The sequence below is a fragment of the Coffea arabica genome, chromosome 3e (genome assembly GCF_036785885.1).
Source record: "Coffea arabica cultivar ET-39 chromosome 3e, Coffea Arabica ET-39 HiFi, whole genome shotgun sequence".
NCBI classification, from domain to species: Eukaryota; Viridiplantae; Streptophyta; class Magnoliopsida; order Gentianales; family Rubiaceae; genus Coffea; species Coffea arabica.
Genome location: NC_092315.1, coordinates 639245 through 657435, shown reverse-complemented (window position 1 = coordinate 657435; position 18191 = coordinate 639245). Strand labels below are relative to the sequence as shown.

Below are 18191 nucleotides of genomic sequence, written 5' to 3'. Positions count from 1 at the left end.
ATTATGTCAAACAATATTTATTTCGTATTTTCTAAATTTTTTACAAAATTAGTTGCTAGTAGCACCTGACAACACATGAACGGATTCTGGTAGCAATTAACAAAAATCGTTTATTTGGACTCAATGTATTTAGAAATTGAAACATTTGGAACTGCATTTATTTTTGTCTAGGCTTTAGTGACTATAATTGCTCATGGTCCAAACATTTGTTTTTGTCTAAATTTTATGATACGTTTGATAAAATTGAAATTTGAAATTTGAGTTCGTTGATTTGTTAAATTATTAAGTACTAAACCTGATACATTTAAGTGTATATCACATTAAATAATAAGTGAATAGTTCATCACTTATTTTTTAGAGTAAGTTTTGCCTTGAAAATTTAGTGTCAATTAATTTAGATGTTCAATTTTTTGTTATCAAATACGTTTGAACATGTTAAATTTGAATCCATTAAATTTAAGTATTGGATTATGTTATTAAACAGGGCCTCATTTTGTAGTTAAAGCTAAGACTTCAAGAATCAGAGATTTTGATTTAAACTCCAAGCTCCACACTTTTCCTACTAAACAAATTTAATTTCTCTCACTTTTCCATACTTTTCTTTACAAACAAATATTGCCTAAAGAAAGGTTAAAAGTTTATATGGTAGAAAAAGGCAATGGACATGGTGAATTTCTTAAAATAATCCCTAAGAATAAATGTGTCTCAAAAGTTAGAGTATTTTGGTAGGGGTTTTTAATATTAACATGAGTATGCAGTGACAGAGATAGATTAATTTTTTTTCATTATCTTTTTTGTTACCGCACAAGTCTATGAGTTTTTAATATTATATTTTGATGAAATGAGTTTCAAATGTTACAAGAAGTTTGAAGTAAAGGAGTCAAGTGAAATTTTTAAAATTTGGGAGTGTTAAGAGAAATTATTAAAAAACCTCAGAAAAGGTTTTTTAAATTATCCCTAACAAAAAAGTTGTAAAAAAAAAAAAAGAGGAGCTAGTCCAGTATTTTGCAATCCTCCTCATTTTTTGGTTGTATATGGCTTATAAGCGATAAGGTCCACGGTTTCAATTGCCATATGCATGACACGATTTAAAAAAAAAAAAAAAAATCATCGGTCGGTCGCCGCATACTCATGTGAGGCGACTAGGACATTTCAGTGAAAAAATTCTTATTTGTGTCAGGCTTGTCATTAGAAAAAATACAGTCGGAGCATACACCAATTTCAGCGACCAACTATCCTTACAGTAGGTGACTATCAGGAAGAACTTTACGACTCTCCTTGAACGCAGATTAAAGGATAACTTACATTCATTTTTAAGATTTTCTAGAAGTTTTATCAGCGGGTGATAAGGCATTCATTTAATCGTTTGATCCGATGATAGTTTAGTTCCGTCCATATTCTTGTTTGACCTATTTAGATCCACTTCCTCCCTCTTAATATAGAGTATGAATAGAAAAGCTATCATGTCAACAAAAAAAAAAAAATCAATTTCAACAATATTAATATATTAAAATCTCCTTCCAAATATCTTTACTTTTGAGTATGGGTAGGCACAGATCGGGTACCCCCTAACAAGATTTGACTGACCCGACCCTAAAATATTTGATCAGCCATTTTGTGATCCTAACCCGTTCCTAATATTTTCGGGTACCTGCTATTCGGGTACTCGAAAAAAAGGGCGGGTCATAGGGTACCCGTTCCTAAAAAAAAAAAACTATTTTTCAATAAAAAATATTTTTTACTTAATATCAACATGTTTTCCAATAAAAAAAAGTATACTTTCCAATTAACATTGGTAGAGATATTATAATCAAAATCCATACATCACCATTCTCACACATTTCATCCAATAATCAAACCGAATTCATAAATTTAGTACATATTAGAATTATAATATCTAATAGATAAAACGAAATTTTATGATAATTTTGAGTACATCACCATTCTCACGCATTTCATCATTTTACAACATAACAAACACAAGAATAATAAGTATATGATAACTTTTCCAACTTCCTTGAGGATATTATGGTATAAGATTGCATCCAAAATGAGTCGATTGTGGAATCAAGTTCGGAAAAGAATTGAACAGAGCTAATAATTTTTGAAGAAAGTATAACCAAAATAATTTTGAAAAATTTTCCCCAACTTTCTTACATCTTTGGAATAGACCTGGTTGCATTAAAGGTGATGAAAAGAAAAATAAATTTCTTGCACTAAAATAAAGGAGACAAATTTAAGAGATACAATTGCAATAAAATAAATAAATAAATGAAAGACACAAATGTTTTAATTATCTACTTAACAGAAAATTGGAGCTCCAAACACAAATTTTTGATTGAATTGATGAAAAATTTGAAGGAAAGATCGATGGAATTATAATAAAAATGAAAAAGAATGAAAGGGATGAACAATTTTTATGATAGAGTTTCACAAATTTTTCTTTGTTTTATTCATTTGGTTCAAGTTTCACCAAGAATATTGACTTTTTTTAGACAAGATAAGGAGAGGCGGATCATATGAGATTAAAATATGAGATTGTGAACCACTCTACTTACACTTAGGATTAAAAATTATAAAATTATATAATGAACCCTTATTTTTTTAATATTTTTATAATATACCCTGCGGGTCGGGTACCCGCGAATTTTTATTTTGTTGATCCGTATCCGTTTTTGCGGGTACTCGACCCGTATCTGCCCTACTAAGAAAAATATGATTGGATATCTTATTTTTCGGATCGGATCGAATCGGGTTAGACGGGTTTCGAATCGGGTCGGATTCCCCCCCCCCCCCCCCCCCCCCCCCTGCTTTTGAGACACATTTTTTTTTGGGATTATCTGAAGAAATTTGTAGATGAGCATCTCACCAAGCCACAATATTTTAAGAAACACAATCAAAGTTAGAGCCATTTTCATGCTCTGAATCTCTTTTGCTTTTTCATGAATGGTAATCTTCATTAATATGCCAGAAATGTGGCCAAATTAAGGCCGTCCATCTGACGCGAATGTGAATTGGAAACGTGGTACAACTAGTTATTACTATTTTAGCTGAGTTCTTCACCTGTGTTACTTTAGTTGATTGCAGAGATGGACAAGATACGGTTGCTTCTATTGTGGAAAGCTGAGTCATCTTTGCATGGTGGGAAAAAGTAATAGGAATAGGACAACACAGCTAGGTGGGCCAGGTAATAGACAAGAGTGAAAATTGCAACCGAGGACAGGTTAGAACCGGTAATGAACACGGGGCCTACAGTTTAATTTTGGCGCATCCTTAAAATGAAACCTGTTTTCATGAAGGAGTAAAGATTCTGGCTCCGTTTGGATTAGCTGTTTTTGGGTTTGTTTTTCAAAAACACCACTGTAGCATTTTGAATCTGAAAAACAAGTCCATTTGGATTAGTTGTTTTTGGGGTTGTTTTTCAAAAACTATATGAAAAACTTTTACTGTAGATTTTTTTGGATTATTTTTAGAGGTATTTTTGAAACATATTTTTGAGTATTTTTAGAATATTATAATTTTTATATTTTAATATAAATATACATTTATGCATTTATAATCCATTTATATTTACAAATGTATAGATGTATATTATTATAAATGAATAAATTATAAATGAATATTATATAAATGTATAAATGTATAAATGTATAAATTATAAATTTTATATTTTTATATAAATATGCATTTATGCATTTACAATACATTTATAGATATTTATAAATAAATATATTTATATATTCATATAAAAATATATAAATGTATTATATTATATATAATACATAATATAAATATATTTATAAATGTATAAGTGTATATTATTATAAATGTATAAATTTTAAATGAATATTATAAATGTATAAATTAATATATTATAAATATATATTAATATTATGTAGAAATGTATTTATATAATTAATATAAATGTATATATGTATTGATATTATGTATAAATGTAAAATTAATATTATGTATATTAATATAAATGTATAAATGTATTAATATATATATAATACATAATATAAATGTATATTTAAATGTATAAGTGTATATTATTAAAAATGTATAAATTATAAATGAATATTATATAAATGTATAAATTAATAAATTATAAATATATATTAATATTATGTAGAAATGTATTAATATAATTAATATAAATGTATGCATGTATTAATATTATGTATAAATGTAAAATTAATATTATGTATATTAATATAAATGTATAAATGTATTATATTATATATTATACATAATATAAATGTATATTATAAATATACATAAATATTTATATATTATGTATAAATGTACATTTATATAAATGTATAATATATTATACATTATATTATATATAATTTATATAACATATAATATTTATGTAAATATATTATAAATAAAATAAAATATTTATAATATGTATGTATAAATATATAATATTAGAAATGTATAATATATATAATATACATTATTATTAATATAATTTATGTATAATATACATAATTGAAATATACATATTAATATATATTAATATATATTATAAAACAAAATTGAATAAATATATTTATAAATTTATATATAAAAAATGTATTTATATAAATATATAATATTTATTTCAATTGATATAATATATATAATATTATACATAATTGAAATAAATATATTTATATTAATAATATATATATAATATACATAATTGAAATATACATATTAAAATACATAATTGAAATATACATATTAAAATATATTAAAATATAATTGAAATATACATATTAAAATACATAATTAAAATATACAAATTGAAATATACTTATTAAAATATACAAATTAAATATACATAATCGAAATATATTTGGAGTTGTTTTTGATATATTGTTTGGATATGGTGTTTTTGAAGTTGTTTTTGAAATACATATTACTGTAGCATTTGGAATGTGAAAAACAGTTTTTCAAAAACAGGTGCAAAAACACTCAATCCAAACGCAGCCTCTACTTTCCTGTCTTCAGTTCAAGCTTGCGTGAGATCCTTTTGACCCAATGTAACATCCCCAATTATTTTAAATTGGTGTCTTTATCCCTTTGGAAATTCGGAAGACATTTTAAGGTGGCGTTTTTTCCATTTTGTTTAAAGTAATTTATCCAATTTTTGTCATTTAATTTTTTAATTCTATTTATTGGTTCAAAAGCATTTTTTCTTTATTGCATTTATCCTTTTTAATTCTTTTTTAATATAATTTAACCACCTTTTTCCTTTTTCTTTAAGAAAAAAATACTATTCTTATAATTTGTAAATGTGATGGCTATCCCAACTATCGATGATTACGCAAAGGTATGTACATGAAAATTTTCAATTGAGTAATTACATTAGTGAATTATTCTACCACATAAATAATCACAAATAACCAAGAAATCTTGACAATTCAAAGGTATGTACACTTCTTGCAAATCCCAAATGCATAGATGAAATTCACAGTATGGAAGCGCGTGATTTTATAATTTTACTGTGATACCCGTCATTCAAATCTCTCAATTTTGAGATGTTAATCGCGTGCATTTTTTTTTGGGTGTAGCTTAACCACTACTTCATCTTGTTTCTTGATTTTCTGTATGGTTCTAAGACAATAATGGTGTTTTTTTTGGTTAAAACGAAAAAAAGAAAAAGGGTTGGCTACATTACATTAAACAAAAGAAAAAAGAATTAAAAGAAGGTAAGTGCAATGAACAAAAAATTGCTTTTGAACAAATAAAGAAAGGGAAAAATGTTAAATGATAAAAGTTGGTAAATTACTTTAAACAGGGAAAAAAAAAGAAATAGCAAATCTGAAGATTGTGTAAATATAGGTACATTATTATTAAATTGGAGCACTTAAAGAAACTTAAGTGACAATAAGTCATTGGGTGCTTGAAAAATCCCAAATCAAAATAATCCTCGTATATTATTTAAACTCTTGCTTGAATAATTTAAATTGAACATGGGAGCATAACTTGACATCTAAACATCGTTGCTACATAGTTAATAGTTAAAATACCTTAAATTTAGTGTATACATCAAGTTTGTGATTTATAATCCAACATATTCATCATAACTAGTGGAAAACATTAATAGTTAAAAAGACACAAAATTTGACATTGCACTTGTCAATTTTGTGATTTGTAGTCAGTCGTGTTCAATACAACTAATGGCAAAGTTAGGACCTAGTTTAGTACAATCTAATTATTTAGTTGGGGAAATATTCACTATTTGAAACAATTGCATTATCACTAGGCGTGAGATTTGGAATTCGATTTAGGAATCTTTTAACAGATTTTTTACAACTAGCGACAAGTTAGGATATAGTTTAGTACAGTTTAATTATTTGGTAGGGGAAACATTCACTATTCGAAACAATTGCATTATTACTAGGAGCGAGAATTGGAATTCATTTAGGAATCTTTTAATATATGATCATTTTTTTTATGGACAAAAAGGTTAGATTCCATTTATAGTTAAACAAATAATCAAATTTATATTCATTGTTGCACATCAAAAAACAAGATCTAACTTGAACCATATTAATTTTTGTCAATTCATATTTATTTTTGCCATTAAAAAAGTGAAATCTGACATTTTTGTACATAAACACCATTGCATATGAGTCATGTGGTGATTTTAGGCTAAAAAGTAGTTGAAACCAAAATTTGCGAACTTGAATTTGTAATGAATATAAAGTTAATATTTTTAAAATAAATGACGAAAAAATTCATTTAACAAAAATGTAAATGACATTTTGATCGATTTTTCTTGAAAATATTTATTACTATTTAGTATGCAAGAATTGAATCTTTTCCAATTGTAAATATTTCTTGTAATAATAATTAACAAGAAACCGATTTCATAACCATAACCCACTTGGTACCAACATGAGATGTTAAGCTCGAGATCGTTGTTCTGAAAACACTATTAGTATGCTAAGCATCCAATTAGTAATAACAAAACTCACAAGTTTTGACGCAAAAACCCGTTAATTCGCTCAGGATTTTCGGGTTCCATCCATCATCAAGGCCTGGTTTGTTAAGCCAACCCTACAGCCGGTTGCCTTATATCAATTGGGGCCCAATTGTCATGGGAGAGATGTTCATGCTGAGTTGTCTTGTTAATGCTTCTTCTGCCTACGGTGGAAAGTAGAATGTACTTTCCACACTAGAAGATATTCTACTTTTGTGGGGTACTGGGAATGGATTGCTGAGCGAATAGGCGGATAGCATAAAGTCAAAGGCATTTGGGGACATGGATTAAGGGCCTCAACAACAATTGTTAGTACAATGCGTGCACTAATCGAAGAGATGTGCATACTAACTTCAAGTCAAGTATTGCGCAAAAAAAAAAAAAAAAAAAGAAGAAAGCCATGTATTTATTAGAATAACAAGTGTACAACTACAATAATTTTTGGTACAAAATTTGTAAAGGCAAATTTTAAGTTTCGAAAAGAGTATTTTTAATACTTTGCTAAGTAGTATAAAAAATAGTCCATGAATGAGTATTCAGAAATGCAAAATCAATACTTCTAAAGGATAAAATCAATATTTTTCTAATGATGAATTACTCACATTATGAATGGTAATTACTTAGTTTTCGACATTACCAAAATTAGGCACTGTGGTAGACTCACTCTCGAGATCAGAGAAATTATTTTTGTATGACACTCATTTTTTAGTCTTATAAATTTATTGTGTTAGTATTATTACCTTCATTGTGCTGTACATTATATGTTATAATTGGCGCTCGTCCAAAGAACACGAGGTTGAATGACCCTCAAAGAAAAAAGAGCAAATTATTTGGATGGTCACTAAATTTTTAAAATCACTGAGTTTTGACTATTAAACTATTAAAAGTCTAGTTTTAATTACACTAAACTATTTAACGTTTAAATTTGGAGCCGTTAGATTTGATCGTTAATTATGCTAAATTCGAGTGCTCGCATGATTCACGAGACAAAAGAAATGGACATAATTAACAGTTAAATTTGATGGAATAGCTCGAAATCTAAATTTTAAATATTTTAATGATTAAAATCAAACCTTTAATAATGTAGTGGTTAGAATTCAATGATTCTAAAAGTTTAGTAACTACCCGATAATTTGTTCAAAGAAAAAAGGTTTGAATGGCCCTCAGCTAGTGACAGAACATCGGATTGAATGACCGCCACGACCCCAAAAAAAAAAAAAAAAAGAAAGAACATTGGCTTGTGAATCTCACGTGGCCTAAGTGACACTTGACCAATCAATGAACCAGACATTTTACTCTCTCAGCAAGTTGTCGCTTACGTTGCACGAGTCCTCCTCTTCTTCGTTCGTTCCCTCGCTCAACTTTTCAGCTCAACGAATTAACTACAAATGTACAACCCCTGGCCCATTGGCTCAGTGGCCACCACCAAAAATGCCACATTTAAGTGGTTTATTTCCAAAAAATCTAGGTAATGTGCTGTGCATTCGTCTGATCTGGTGTTGGTTCAGTCCCCTCCGGATTATTCTTGGGCCTCCTTATGTCCGCCCCCTTCCCCTTAGTGTAGGATAGATTAGGTTTATCGTTTCCGAAAAAAAGAATTAACTACAAATGTATGGATAAATAAGGGATCAAACAGTCTAATTAAGCCAAGTACTCAATTGTTTAATCTTATTTAATTATTTTTACGAGTTTAAATTTTTATTTAATTAAAATTTGTTTATTTGTCCAATGGAATCTTTTTTATTAAGTTTAAAAGTTATTAAACATAATATATTGTTTAAATTTGATTTGATTAATTGACGAATCAATTTAAATGAGTTATTATCAATCAAATTTGATATAAGTATTGAGTAACTTAATTCACGTTGCAGCCCTAGGAATAAAACAAAAAGCGGAATCTTATTCAAAATTCCATGTGAAAAGGTAAAGTATTTTTCCTACAAGAGATTAAAAGGAATACATCGAATCATTATTCAACAATTGATAAGATTATGCGCGTAGAACTTAGCATAGCTTTCAAAGAAGTTAAATTTTCATTAATTAACCTAGATTTTAGTAACACATGAAGTAATCATAACAAGAGGGTTTTTTCAATTATGCTGTATTAAACTTATTATATAAAAAAAAATACAATAATCACATTCGTTGCACTTTTTGTATTTAAATATATTTTTAAAATTAATAACATATGCTTGCAAAATAACAATAATAAAACATGAGGGTTTTATTCAACGAGATAAAAAAAAAGGTTTTTTTTTCCAACCAGTACAAGGCATCTATTAATCAAACCTATCACAATATAGTAGGTTATGTCAATGATATTATTGAAATTTGAAACGTTAAAGCATGCAAACCACGTCCTTATAAAATACACGAGATTTCAAAATGCACAATTTGTCATTTCATTTAGGCTGCAACCCAGTTTAATTAACAACATGAATAGGTGTTTAATGTCAAGTTTGTAAAAAATGCATTTGTATGTTGATGCTGTTCTTAACATGAATATATATATCATATAACAGACGGTGTTGGTGCGTGTGAATATGTAATGCATTACACTTGAGTGAAATCTGAAATAATGGCAAATTATGAACAGAATACTTTGTACGGCATCATGTCATCTCAACTTTCGCACAGCCAAAATACATACGAATGATATTTATATGTTGTGCAAGGGAATCATTAAATTATATATATAACAAAAAAACTCTAAAAATCGAAAGAAAATGGGGAAAAAGTAGGACTGACTCAGTTCCCAGCTCCCAACTTCAGCTCTCTTCTTTTACCTCGTTCAATGAATGAAATGAAAAATCAGTCCAAGCTAACTTTCTAGCTTCTCCCTCCCCGATTGGAAAAAAGAAAAGAAGGGGATTCAAGAAATTAGAATCCGCCCCAGAATTAACAGGGACGAGGAAAAAACAGAGTGAAGGAAAAAGGTTCTTTCTTTTTTAAAATTCAAGACAAGAAGAAACCCTATACATCTGCTGGGAATTTCTTGGCACTCCCAGAAATTTTACCCAATCGGGTTCTCTTATTAACTCCATGTCTGTCCTAATTCAGCTTAAAAATCCAAACTTGTAACACACACTCAAGGTGAGCTTGTCCTTTCCTTCTTCTTCTTCTTCTTCAACACAGATGGCCTCAGGGGGAAGCAGAGCATCAAGCAGTCTTCATCATCACCATACTAAAGGTAGAGGTCAAGCTCAATCTTCAGGGACAAGCCAAAATGTAAACTACAGGGAGTCAGTCAGCAAGGCTGTGGCTCAGTACACCGTGGATGCTAAGCTACATGCTGTATTTGAGCAGTCTGGTGAGTCTGGCAAGTCCTTTGATTACTCTCAGTCCGTTAGAACCACCACACACTCTGTTCCCGAGCAACAAATCACTGCATATTTGTCTAAAATCCAGAGGGGTGGTCATATTCAACCCTTTGGTTGTATGATAGCCGTAGACGAGGCTTCGTTCAGTGTCATTGCTTATAGCGAAAATGCGCGTGAAATGCTTGGTTTAACTCCTCAATCAGTCCCTAGCCTCGAAAGGCCTGAGATCCTCACAATTGGGACTGATGTAAGGACCTTTTTCACCCCTTCCAGCTCTGTTTTGCTCGAAAGGGCATTCGGGGCGCGAGAAATCACTTTGTTAAATCCGATTTGGATTCATTCAAAGAATTCTGGGAAGCCCTTTTATGGAATTCTGCATAGGATTGATGTTGGGATTGTAATTGACTTGGAGCCTGCTAGGACTGAGGATCCTGCTTTATCAATTGCTGGGGCTGTTCAGTCTCAGAAACTAGCTGTGAGGGCGATTTCACATTTGCAATCACTCCCCGGTGGAGATATTAAGCTTTTGTGTGATACTGTGGTTGAAAGTGTGAGGGAGCTTACGGGCTATGACAGGGTAATGGTGTATAAATTTCATGAGGATGAGCATGGTGAGGTTGTGGCTGAGAGCAAAAGGTCGGATTTGGATCCTTATATCGGGTTGCATTATCCAGCCACCGACATTCCTCAGGCATCAAGGTTTTTGTTTAAGCAGAATAGGGTTAGGATGATCGTGGATTGTCATGCTACTTCCGTTCAGGTGCTGCAGGATGAATCACTCATGCAGCCTCTATGTTTAGTTGGTTCAACACTTCGAGCTCCTCATGATTGCCATGCCCAGTACATGGCTAATATGGGGTCAATTGCCTCATTAACTCTTGCAGTCATCATTAATGGAAATGAGGAGGATAGTGTTGGGGGCCGGAATTCCATGAGACTTTGGGGCTTGGTTGTTGGTCACCACACTTCTGCTCGTTGTATTCCTTTCCCTCTGCGTTATGCCTGTGAGTTCCTAATGCAAGCCTTTGGGCTCCAATTGAACATGGAGTTACAATTGGCTTCACAGTTGTCTGAGAAACATGTTTTGAGGACACAAACACTTTTGTGTGATATGATTCTTCGAGATTCTCCAACTGGGATTGTTACACAGAGCCCCAGCATTATGGACCTCGTGAAATGTGATGGTGCTGCTCTGTACTACCAGGGAAAGTACTACCCACTGGGTGTGACACCTACTCAAGCCCAGATAAAGGATATTGTTGAATGGTTGTTGGCTTACCATGGGGACTCAACAGGATTGAGTACTGATAGTTTGGCTGATGCAGGGTACCCTGGGGCAGCCTCTCTTGGCGACGCTGTTTGTGGGATGGCTGTTGCTTATATTACTTCAAGAGATTTCTTGTTCTGGTTTCGCTCCCACACTGCCAAAGAGATAAAGTGGGGTGGTGCAAAGCATCATCCAGATGACAAAGATGATGGGCAGAGGATGCATCCACGTTCTTCTTTCAAAGCATTTCTGGAAGTAGTCAAAAGCCGTAGTTTGCCATGGGAGACTGCTGAAATGGATGCAATTCATTCCTTGCAGCTTATACTACGAGATTCATTCAGGGATGCTGATGGAAGCAATACAAAGGCTGTTGTTCAGAATCAGATTGTGGATAATGAGTTTCAAGGGATGGATGAACTCAGTTCTGTTGCCAGGGAAATGGTTAGATTGATAGAGACTGCAACAGCACCAATATTTGCTGTAGATGTTGAAGGCCGTATAAATGGGTGGAATGCAAAGGTTGCTGAATTGACAGGCTTGCCTGTTGAAGAATCTATGGGGAAGTCCTTAGTTCGTGATATTGTTAAAAAAGAATCAGCAGAAACTACTGAAAAGCTTTTGCTTCATGCTTTGAGAGGTAGTCTTCTTCCATTTAGTATTTATTTTCCTGTCTCCTTCTGCATTTTTTTTTTGGATTCTGTATGTGTGAAAAAGGTTTGTCTTGAAGTCTTGGGTTACAACTAGAAGTTGTTTTTGCTATTTCTAGTACTTAAATACTCCTGTCAATAAGGGATATAGATGGGTTTAATCAATTCTTTGCGTATTTTATTATGATATTAGGCTGCTGATGTGGATTACCGGTACTTATGTAGTTTATTTTACATGGGTATTCTAATATTGAATTAAGTTGATGCAGGTGAAGAAGATAAGAATGTTGAGATAAAGCTGAGGACATTTGGAGCTGAAGAAAATAAGAAAACTGTATTTGTGGTGGTCAATGCTTGCACTAGCAAGGATTACACAAATAACATAGTTGGGGTTTGTTTTGTTGGTCAGGATGTTACTGGCCAGAAGGTGGTCATGGACAAATTTATTCACATCCAAGGTGATTACAAGGCCATTGTACACAGTCTAAACCCACTAATCCCACCTATATTTGCTTCCGATGAGAACACCTGCTGTTCTGAATGGAACACTGCTATGGAAAAGCTCACTGGATGGAGCAGAGGGGAAGTCATGGGGAAGATGTTAGTAGGGGAGATTTTTGGGAGTTGTTGTCGGCTGAAAGGTGCAGATGCTATGACTAAGTTCATGATTGCTTTGCATAATGCAATTGGAGGCCAGGATACTGACAAGTTCCCATTCTCTTTTTTTGACCGAAGTGGGAAATATGTGCAAGCTCTCCTGACTGCTAATAAGAGGGTCAATATGGATTGCCAGATTATTGGAGCCTTTTGTTTTGTTCAGATTGCAAGTCCTGAATTGCAGCAGGCCTTGAAACTCCAAAGGCAACAGGAAAAGAAGTGCTTTTCAAGGATGAAAGAGTTAGCTTACATATGTCAAGAAATAAAGAATCCATTAAGTGGTATACGCTTTACTAATTCACTCTTGGAAGCTACAGATTTAACGGACGACCAAAAGCAATTTATTGAGACAAGTTCTGCTTGTGAGAAGCAGATGTCAATGATAGTAAGGGACGTTAATTTGGATAACCTTGAGGATGGGTGAGTTTATTATATTTAGTTCAACCTTTTTATCAGTGCATTCACAACTGGAAAGTGCTTACATGGCATGATTGTTGCTAATGTTGTTTTCATAGTCAAAACACATATTCTGAGTTCTGACCAACAAGGAGAAATTGGCTAGTAATATGAGGCATTAAGTTTTTTAGCAACTCTTAGGAAATTATTTGATTTTTCTTGAGGTTGTGGTTGATGCTCTTAGGAAGTTATTTGTAATTTGTTTAAAGGTTTAATATCTCCATGCAATCTTAAAGGTTGTTTAGTTTCATATCCTGCTGAGAAAACTTTGAATTGTGATTTTCGGAAAACTTCATATGACTAATGCTCAATAGCTGCCATTATTTGCATTTCTATGATTTTCTTTCTTGCTGAAATTGCATATTTCTCTATTAACAGCTTATGAAATGTGCACTTATGCTTCAATGCTAGATCCTTCTTTGTGCTTTCCGTCAAGCTAACTTGGCGAAGTTTTTTGGATTTTAGACATGAAAATTCTCGTGGCGACTCTTGTAGAAATAAAGCATCAAATTGACCAACTTAGTAGAATTTAGTGACCATACGTTCATTCCGTTTCCGTCTGTTCTCCAGTAGGCAGCCCTTGCATGTAGAGTCATTGTTTACTTTCCCTATTTTACCAGTCTGAGGATAGTCATTTGGGGAGCAAATCAATGACTTTCTTTTCAGTGTATCTCATCTCTAGTCATGATCTGGCTTTTCTCTTGAATATTTTTGTGAGATTCTTTTAGTCTTTTAGAAAGTTTTTGCATTTCTGATATCCGTTTGAAATAAAATCTTACTCCGATAGTGTTTTGTGATTTGCTTATGGACAAGTCATATGACTGATTCCTAGTTTGTTTTTGGGCAGGTCATTGGAACTTGAGAAGTCAGAATTCTTACTCGGGAGTGTAATAGATGCTGTTGTTAGCCAAGTAATGTTGTTGCTGAGGGAAAGAGGTCTACAACTGATCCGGGACATTCCAGAGGAAATAAAAACCCTGGCTGTTTATGGTGATCAAGCAAGAGTTCAGCAGGTCTTAGCAGATTTTTTGTTAAATATGGTGCGTTATGCACCCTCTTCTGGCGGTTGGGTGGAAATTCAACTAAAACCAAGTTTGAAGCAAATTTCTATTGGGATAAACATTTTGCACATCGAATTTAGGTATGTTCTCCATATTTGGCTCATAATGTGTTCAGTAGGACACATATACATTTTAGTTTTAGCATATGCTTTAACAAGTCATGTTTATTCACTTCACTGTTTCTTCTGCATTTGAAGTCACATGCCTGATTTCATCAATGTGAACAAAATTAGGGTCTATGTTGAAAGATGTAAATGGTGCTAGTTGCAAGGATGGTAATTAAAGCAGGAAAAGCTCCTAAACCAACCACCAATTAAGTGCCGCCAGAACAAATAACAATTATTGCAGATGCTTGTCTTCAGGCTCAAGTTGTTCCATATCGTTCATGGACGTTGATTTTGCCATAAAATTGTGTGGCTACTCTGACTCACGGCATTATGTAGAGAATTGCTGTTAAAAATTTAAAAGCTGGCATATTTACCAAGTAATCTGAGAATTTTTATGCCATGTGCTATCTTGGTGAAACAATTTTTATGCATTGGTTCTTGTGAAGGATTGTCTGCCCCGGCGAAGGTCTTCCTCCTGAACTTGTTCAAGACATGTTCCATAGCAGTCGATGGGTGACCCAAGAGGGGCTGGGCCTGAGCATGTGCAGGAAAATTTTGAAGCTTATGGATGGAGAAGTTCAATATATTAGAGAGTCTGAAAGAAGTTATTTCTTGATTACACTTGAACTGCCCATGCAGCGGAGAGGTTCAAAAAGTGTGGCTTAGTCTATTAACGGATTGGATACAAACCAACTCTCTGGTTCTAGAAGCAAAGCTAGTGCTAAATCTCCAGTGTTTACTTGGAAGTTAATGCTTTCCTTGGCAATCAAAAGAAGCTTTATTTTGTGGGTACTGAAATCCAATGTCAGGATCTGCGGCATTTCAGCTATTTGGCCTGTTATCGTGCCATTGGTGCCCATGCTTGACTGTTGCTGTTTGCCAACCTTGATCAAGAATTGTGACCCCAGTATTCACATGGAGCTGGAAGATTTCTTGAAATGTGACAGGGATACGTTTACTAATGACTCGTCAAGTTCCCTTCCCGACTGTGTACTGCATGCAAGTATACATGGGGCCAAAAGGTCAAAGCAGGTGTTTGTAGTTCTTGGCTTAAAGATAACCCTGGTGATACGGTTCTAACAATAAGCTTGTATTGAGAAGTATATATAGCCTGTATAGATACGGTTCTAACAGTAAGCTTGTATTGAGAAGTATATATAGCTGGTATTGTTAAAACTGAGTATAGATCGTCTCAGGTCTTAGGGTATCCACATGTGCAGCAGTTTTACACTTTTACTTTATGGGGTGCTTGAAAGTTTTGATCGTCTTCTTGTCTTGCTACTTTCTTTCAGGCTGTATGATAGCATCATTGGTCTGTTTCCTGATTTCATAATTGTAATAATCTACATTAGATAGATTAGACTGATGATTAAAATAAACAAGATCCTCTTTGAGAGGACTTTTTGGTAAATTTGCATAACCTAGATTAATTTATGTATTCGATCCATCTTCCAGGAGATAAGCAAATGCAAGTGATGGATCTGGGCGGAGTGGTCATGAACTTAATGTTACTTTTACAAAATTTTAGGTTCATGAAATTAATAGACTTCCTTTAGTCGTAATTAACACTTGGTGACATGCCCTTAATATGGTGGAAGATAACTTTTCAGAGTCTATTAAGTATGCGGATTATGACTCTTCTAGCAGATTCTTGGTCAAGATAGCAAGTGTGGATTCTGCACGAGTTGAAGTAGATTGCAGATAGAAAATGGATATGGAACTAGTAGTATTGTCTATGAAGAAGAGAACCATTGATGAGGTTTTGAAAGTTGGCTCCTGTTTGATAATCTAATTTAGCACTTAAACTTAATGGATTTAGATTTTAATATATTCAGACGCGTTTGATAATAAAAAATTGGACATATGAATTAATTAAGTGGTATCGAATTTTTTAAGTAAAATTTGCTCCCAAAATTAAGTGATAAACTATTCGTTTATAACTGAGTGTGATATACACTCAAATGTATTAGATTTAATATTTAACAATTAAATAATTTAATGGATTTTGAATTTAGATTTCAGATTTCAGTTTTATCAAATGCACCTTTAGTCCGTTTGGATTGGAATTTTATGATTTTTTTTGTTTGAAAAACATACTAATGTATGTGAAGTAAAAAATAAAAAATTGAGAAATGTGTTTGAGGAAATATTCAAATTTTTTTTTTTTTAAAAAAAAAAACAGTTTGACGCAGACCTCTTGACTACCTCGTGTTACTCAATTCTCGTGAGAGAACTCTTGAACTACCATCGAACCATACGAATGCATCATGCACTCTCGTATAGATTTAAAAAAAGTCACATATAATGACACATTGATAGAAAATAAGGTTTGAACCCTTGATCGTTTACCTAATGGTACATGTGGTGGCCAAGCCAATTCCATTTGGATTCAAGGAGAGCAATTTTCCCTGGTTAGTAAAGGACAAAAAGAGCACGAATTCCTGTTTAGTAGTACTGTACCGTCACCATGACATGATGATGCAGATCAGAATAGTGCTCTAATGGAATGATTAACATATAATTGAAGTTAAAAAGTGAGGAGTCGTAGGAACAGCACTACCGACCCACTTGCCTTTCATTGAGGGCAGAAAAGTCAGTCCATAGTAGTGTCTCCAAGATAGTAGTAGATGCTTATAGCTTTTGGTTTTTCTATTCTGGGCCCCTCTACGGTATATTCCCGTTCGAGGAATTGACTGATGCTTTATGCATTAGCATCTTTCTTCAGCCGTCAATTTTTATCACTTGGGCACTTGGGCGGGGCGGGGGTCATATAGCAGCTGCGGAATAGTCTACGAGAAAGTGAAATCCCTCCTCTATCATGCATTCGTCGGTGAAATTCATGTAAAATAAGATAAATTAAATTATACAATTATTATTATTATATAACAAAAAAGATAATTGCTGAAGCCCTTGGAGAGGGCTTCATCTTTAGCTATATGTTGCATTGATTACGAACTCTTAAGAGCCACTTTTGACCTCCTAGTCTGGCCATCTCGACTCCTGGAGATGAGGACGTCTTCTTGTTAGCTAGAGAAGGATGTTATTGGTATTGTTATTGAACCAAAAGGAAAAATGGGTATCATGCATTGAAATTGAATGATCATCTTCCTTCCTTCCTCATTTTTTTTAAGTAGTAAAATTGTTTGGGAAGTAGTAGTAGTAGTATATCATAATCAATCAATTACTCTCATTTCATTCCCGTGATGCCTATCATTACTTATGTGCATCCAACCACAATCTTGTTGTGCACGGAAAATGGATAATAACAAAAAAAAATTCAGAAAAAGAGAGAGAGACCCAGAATAAATCAATCTGTCTTGTGTCTTGCTTCAAGAAATGAAAGTGACCCAGAATAAATTTGGGGATAAGAATTGAAGAAAAGATGAATAAAACGTATAGCACAAAGTAACAATCATCCTCTAATCAAATCAAGCACGGTGCCACCTAGCCTTGGTTTGCACTTTTAGTTTTATATATATATATATATATATATTTTTTTTTTTTGTTTTGGTTTTTCTTTTTCTGTGAAAGGGAAAAAAGAGGGATTCTTTGCATCGAAGTAACATGGATAATTGTATGATGATGATGCAGGAGGGTCTTGGATTTTGGAGACGTGATGGTCATCTGAGGGCAAAAAGAAAAGAAAGTAAAGAAGGCAGTGCAAAACCTGCATTGCTTTCTCTTGCTCGAGCAA

The 18191-nt window shown here is 32.8% G+C and overlaps 1 protein-coding gene across 1 annotated transcript; it reads left to right on the top strand.

The window, feature by feature from the left end:
• Window positions 1–9615: 9615 nt before the first annotated feature.
• Window positions 9616–15764, top strand: LOC113738041 (phytochrome B-like). Its single transcript, XM_027265197.2, has 4 exons — window positions 9616–12206; window positions 12486–13293; window positions 14177–14470; window positions 14944–15764. The coding sequence occupies exons 1-4, from the start codon at window positions 10118–10120 to the stop codon at window positions 15161–15163; spliced, it is 3411 nt and encodes a 1136-aa protein (XP_027120998.1). The 5' UTR covers window positions 9616–10117; the 3' UTR covers window positions 15164–15764.
• Window positions 15765–18191: the final 2427 nt, after the last annotated feature.

Excerpts from the sequence above, each read along its gene's own strand:
- LOC113738041 (XM_027265197.2), top strand. The coding sequence starts at position 10,118 with ATGGCCTCAGGGGGAAGCAGAGCATCAAGCAGTCTTCATCATCACCAT. Across the intron at positions 13,294-14,176 it reads TTGGATAACCTTGAGGATGG|GTCATTGGAACTTGAGAAGT; the intron begins GTGAGTTTATTA and ends GTTTTTGGGCAG. Across the intron at positions 14,471-14,943 it reads ATTTTGCACATCGAATTTAG|GATTGTCTGCCCCGGCGAAG; the intron begins GTATGTTCTCCA and ends GTTCTTGTGAAG.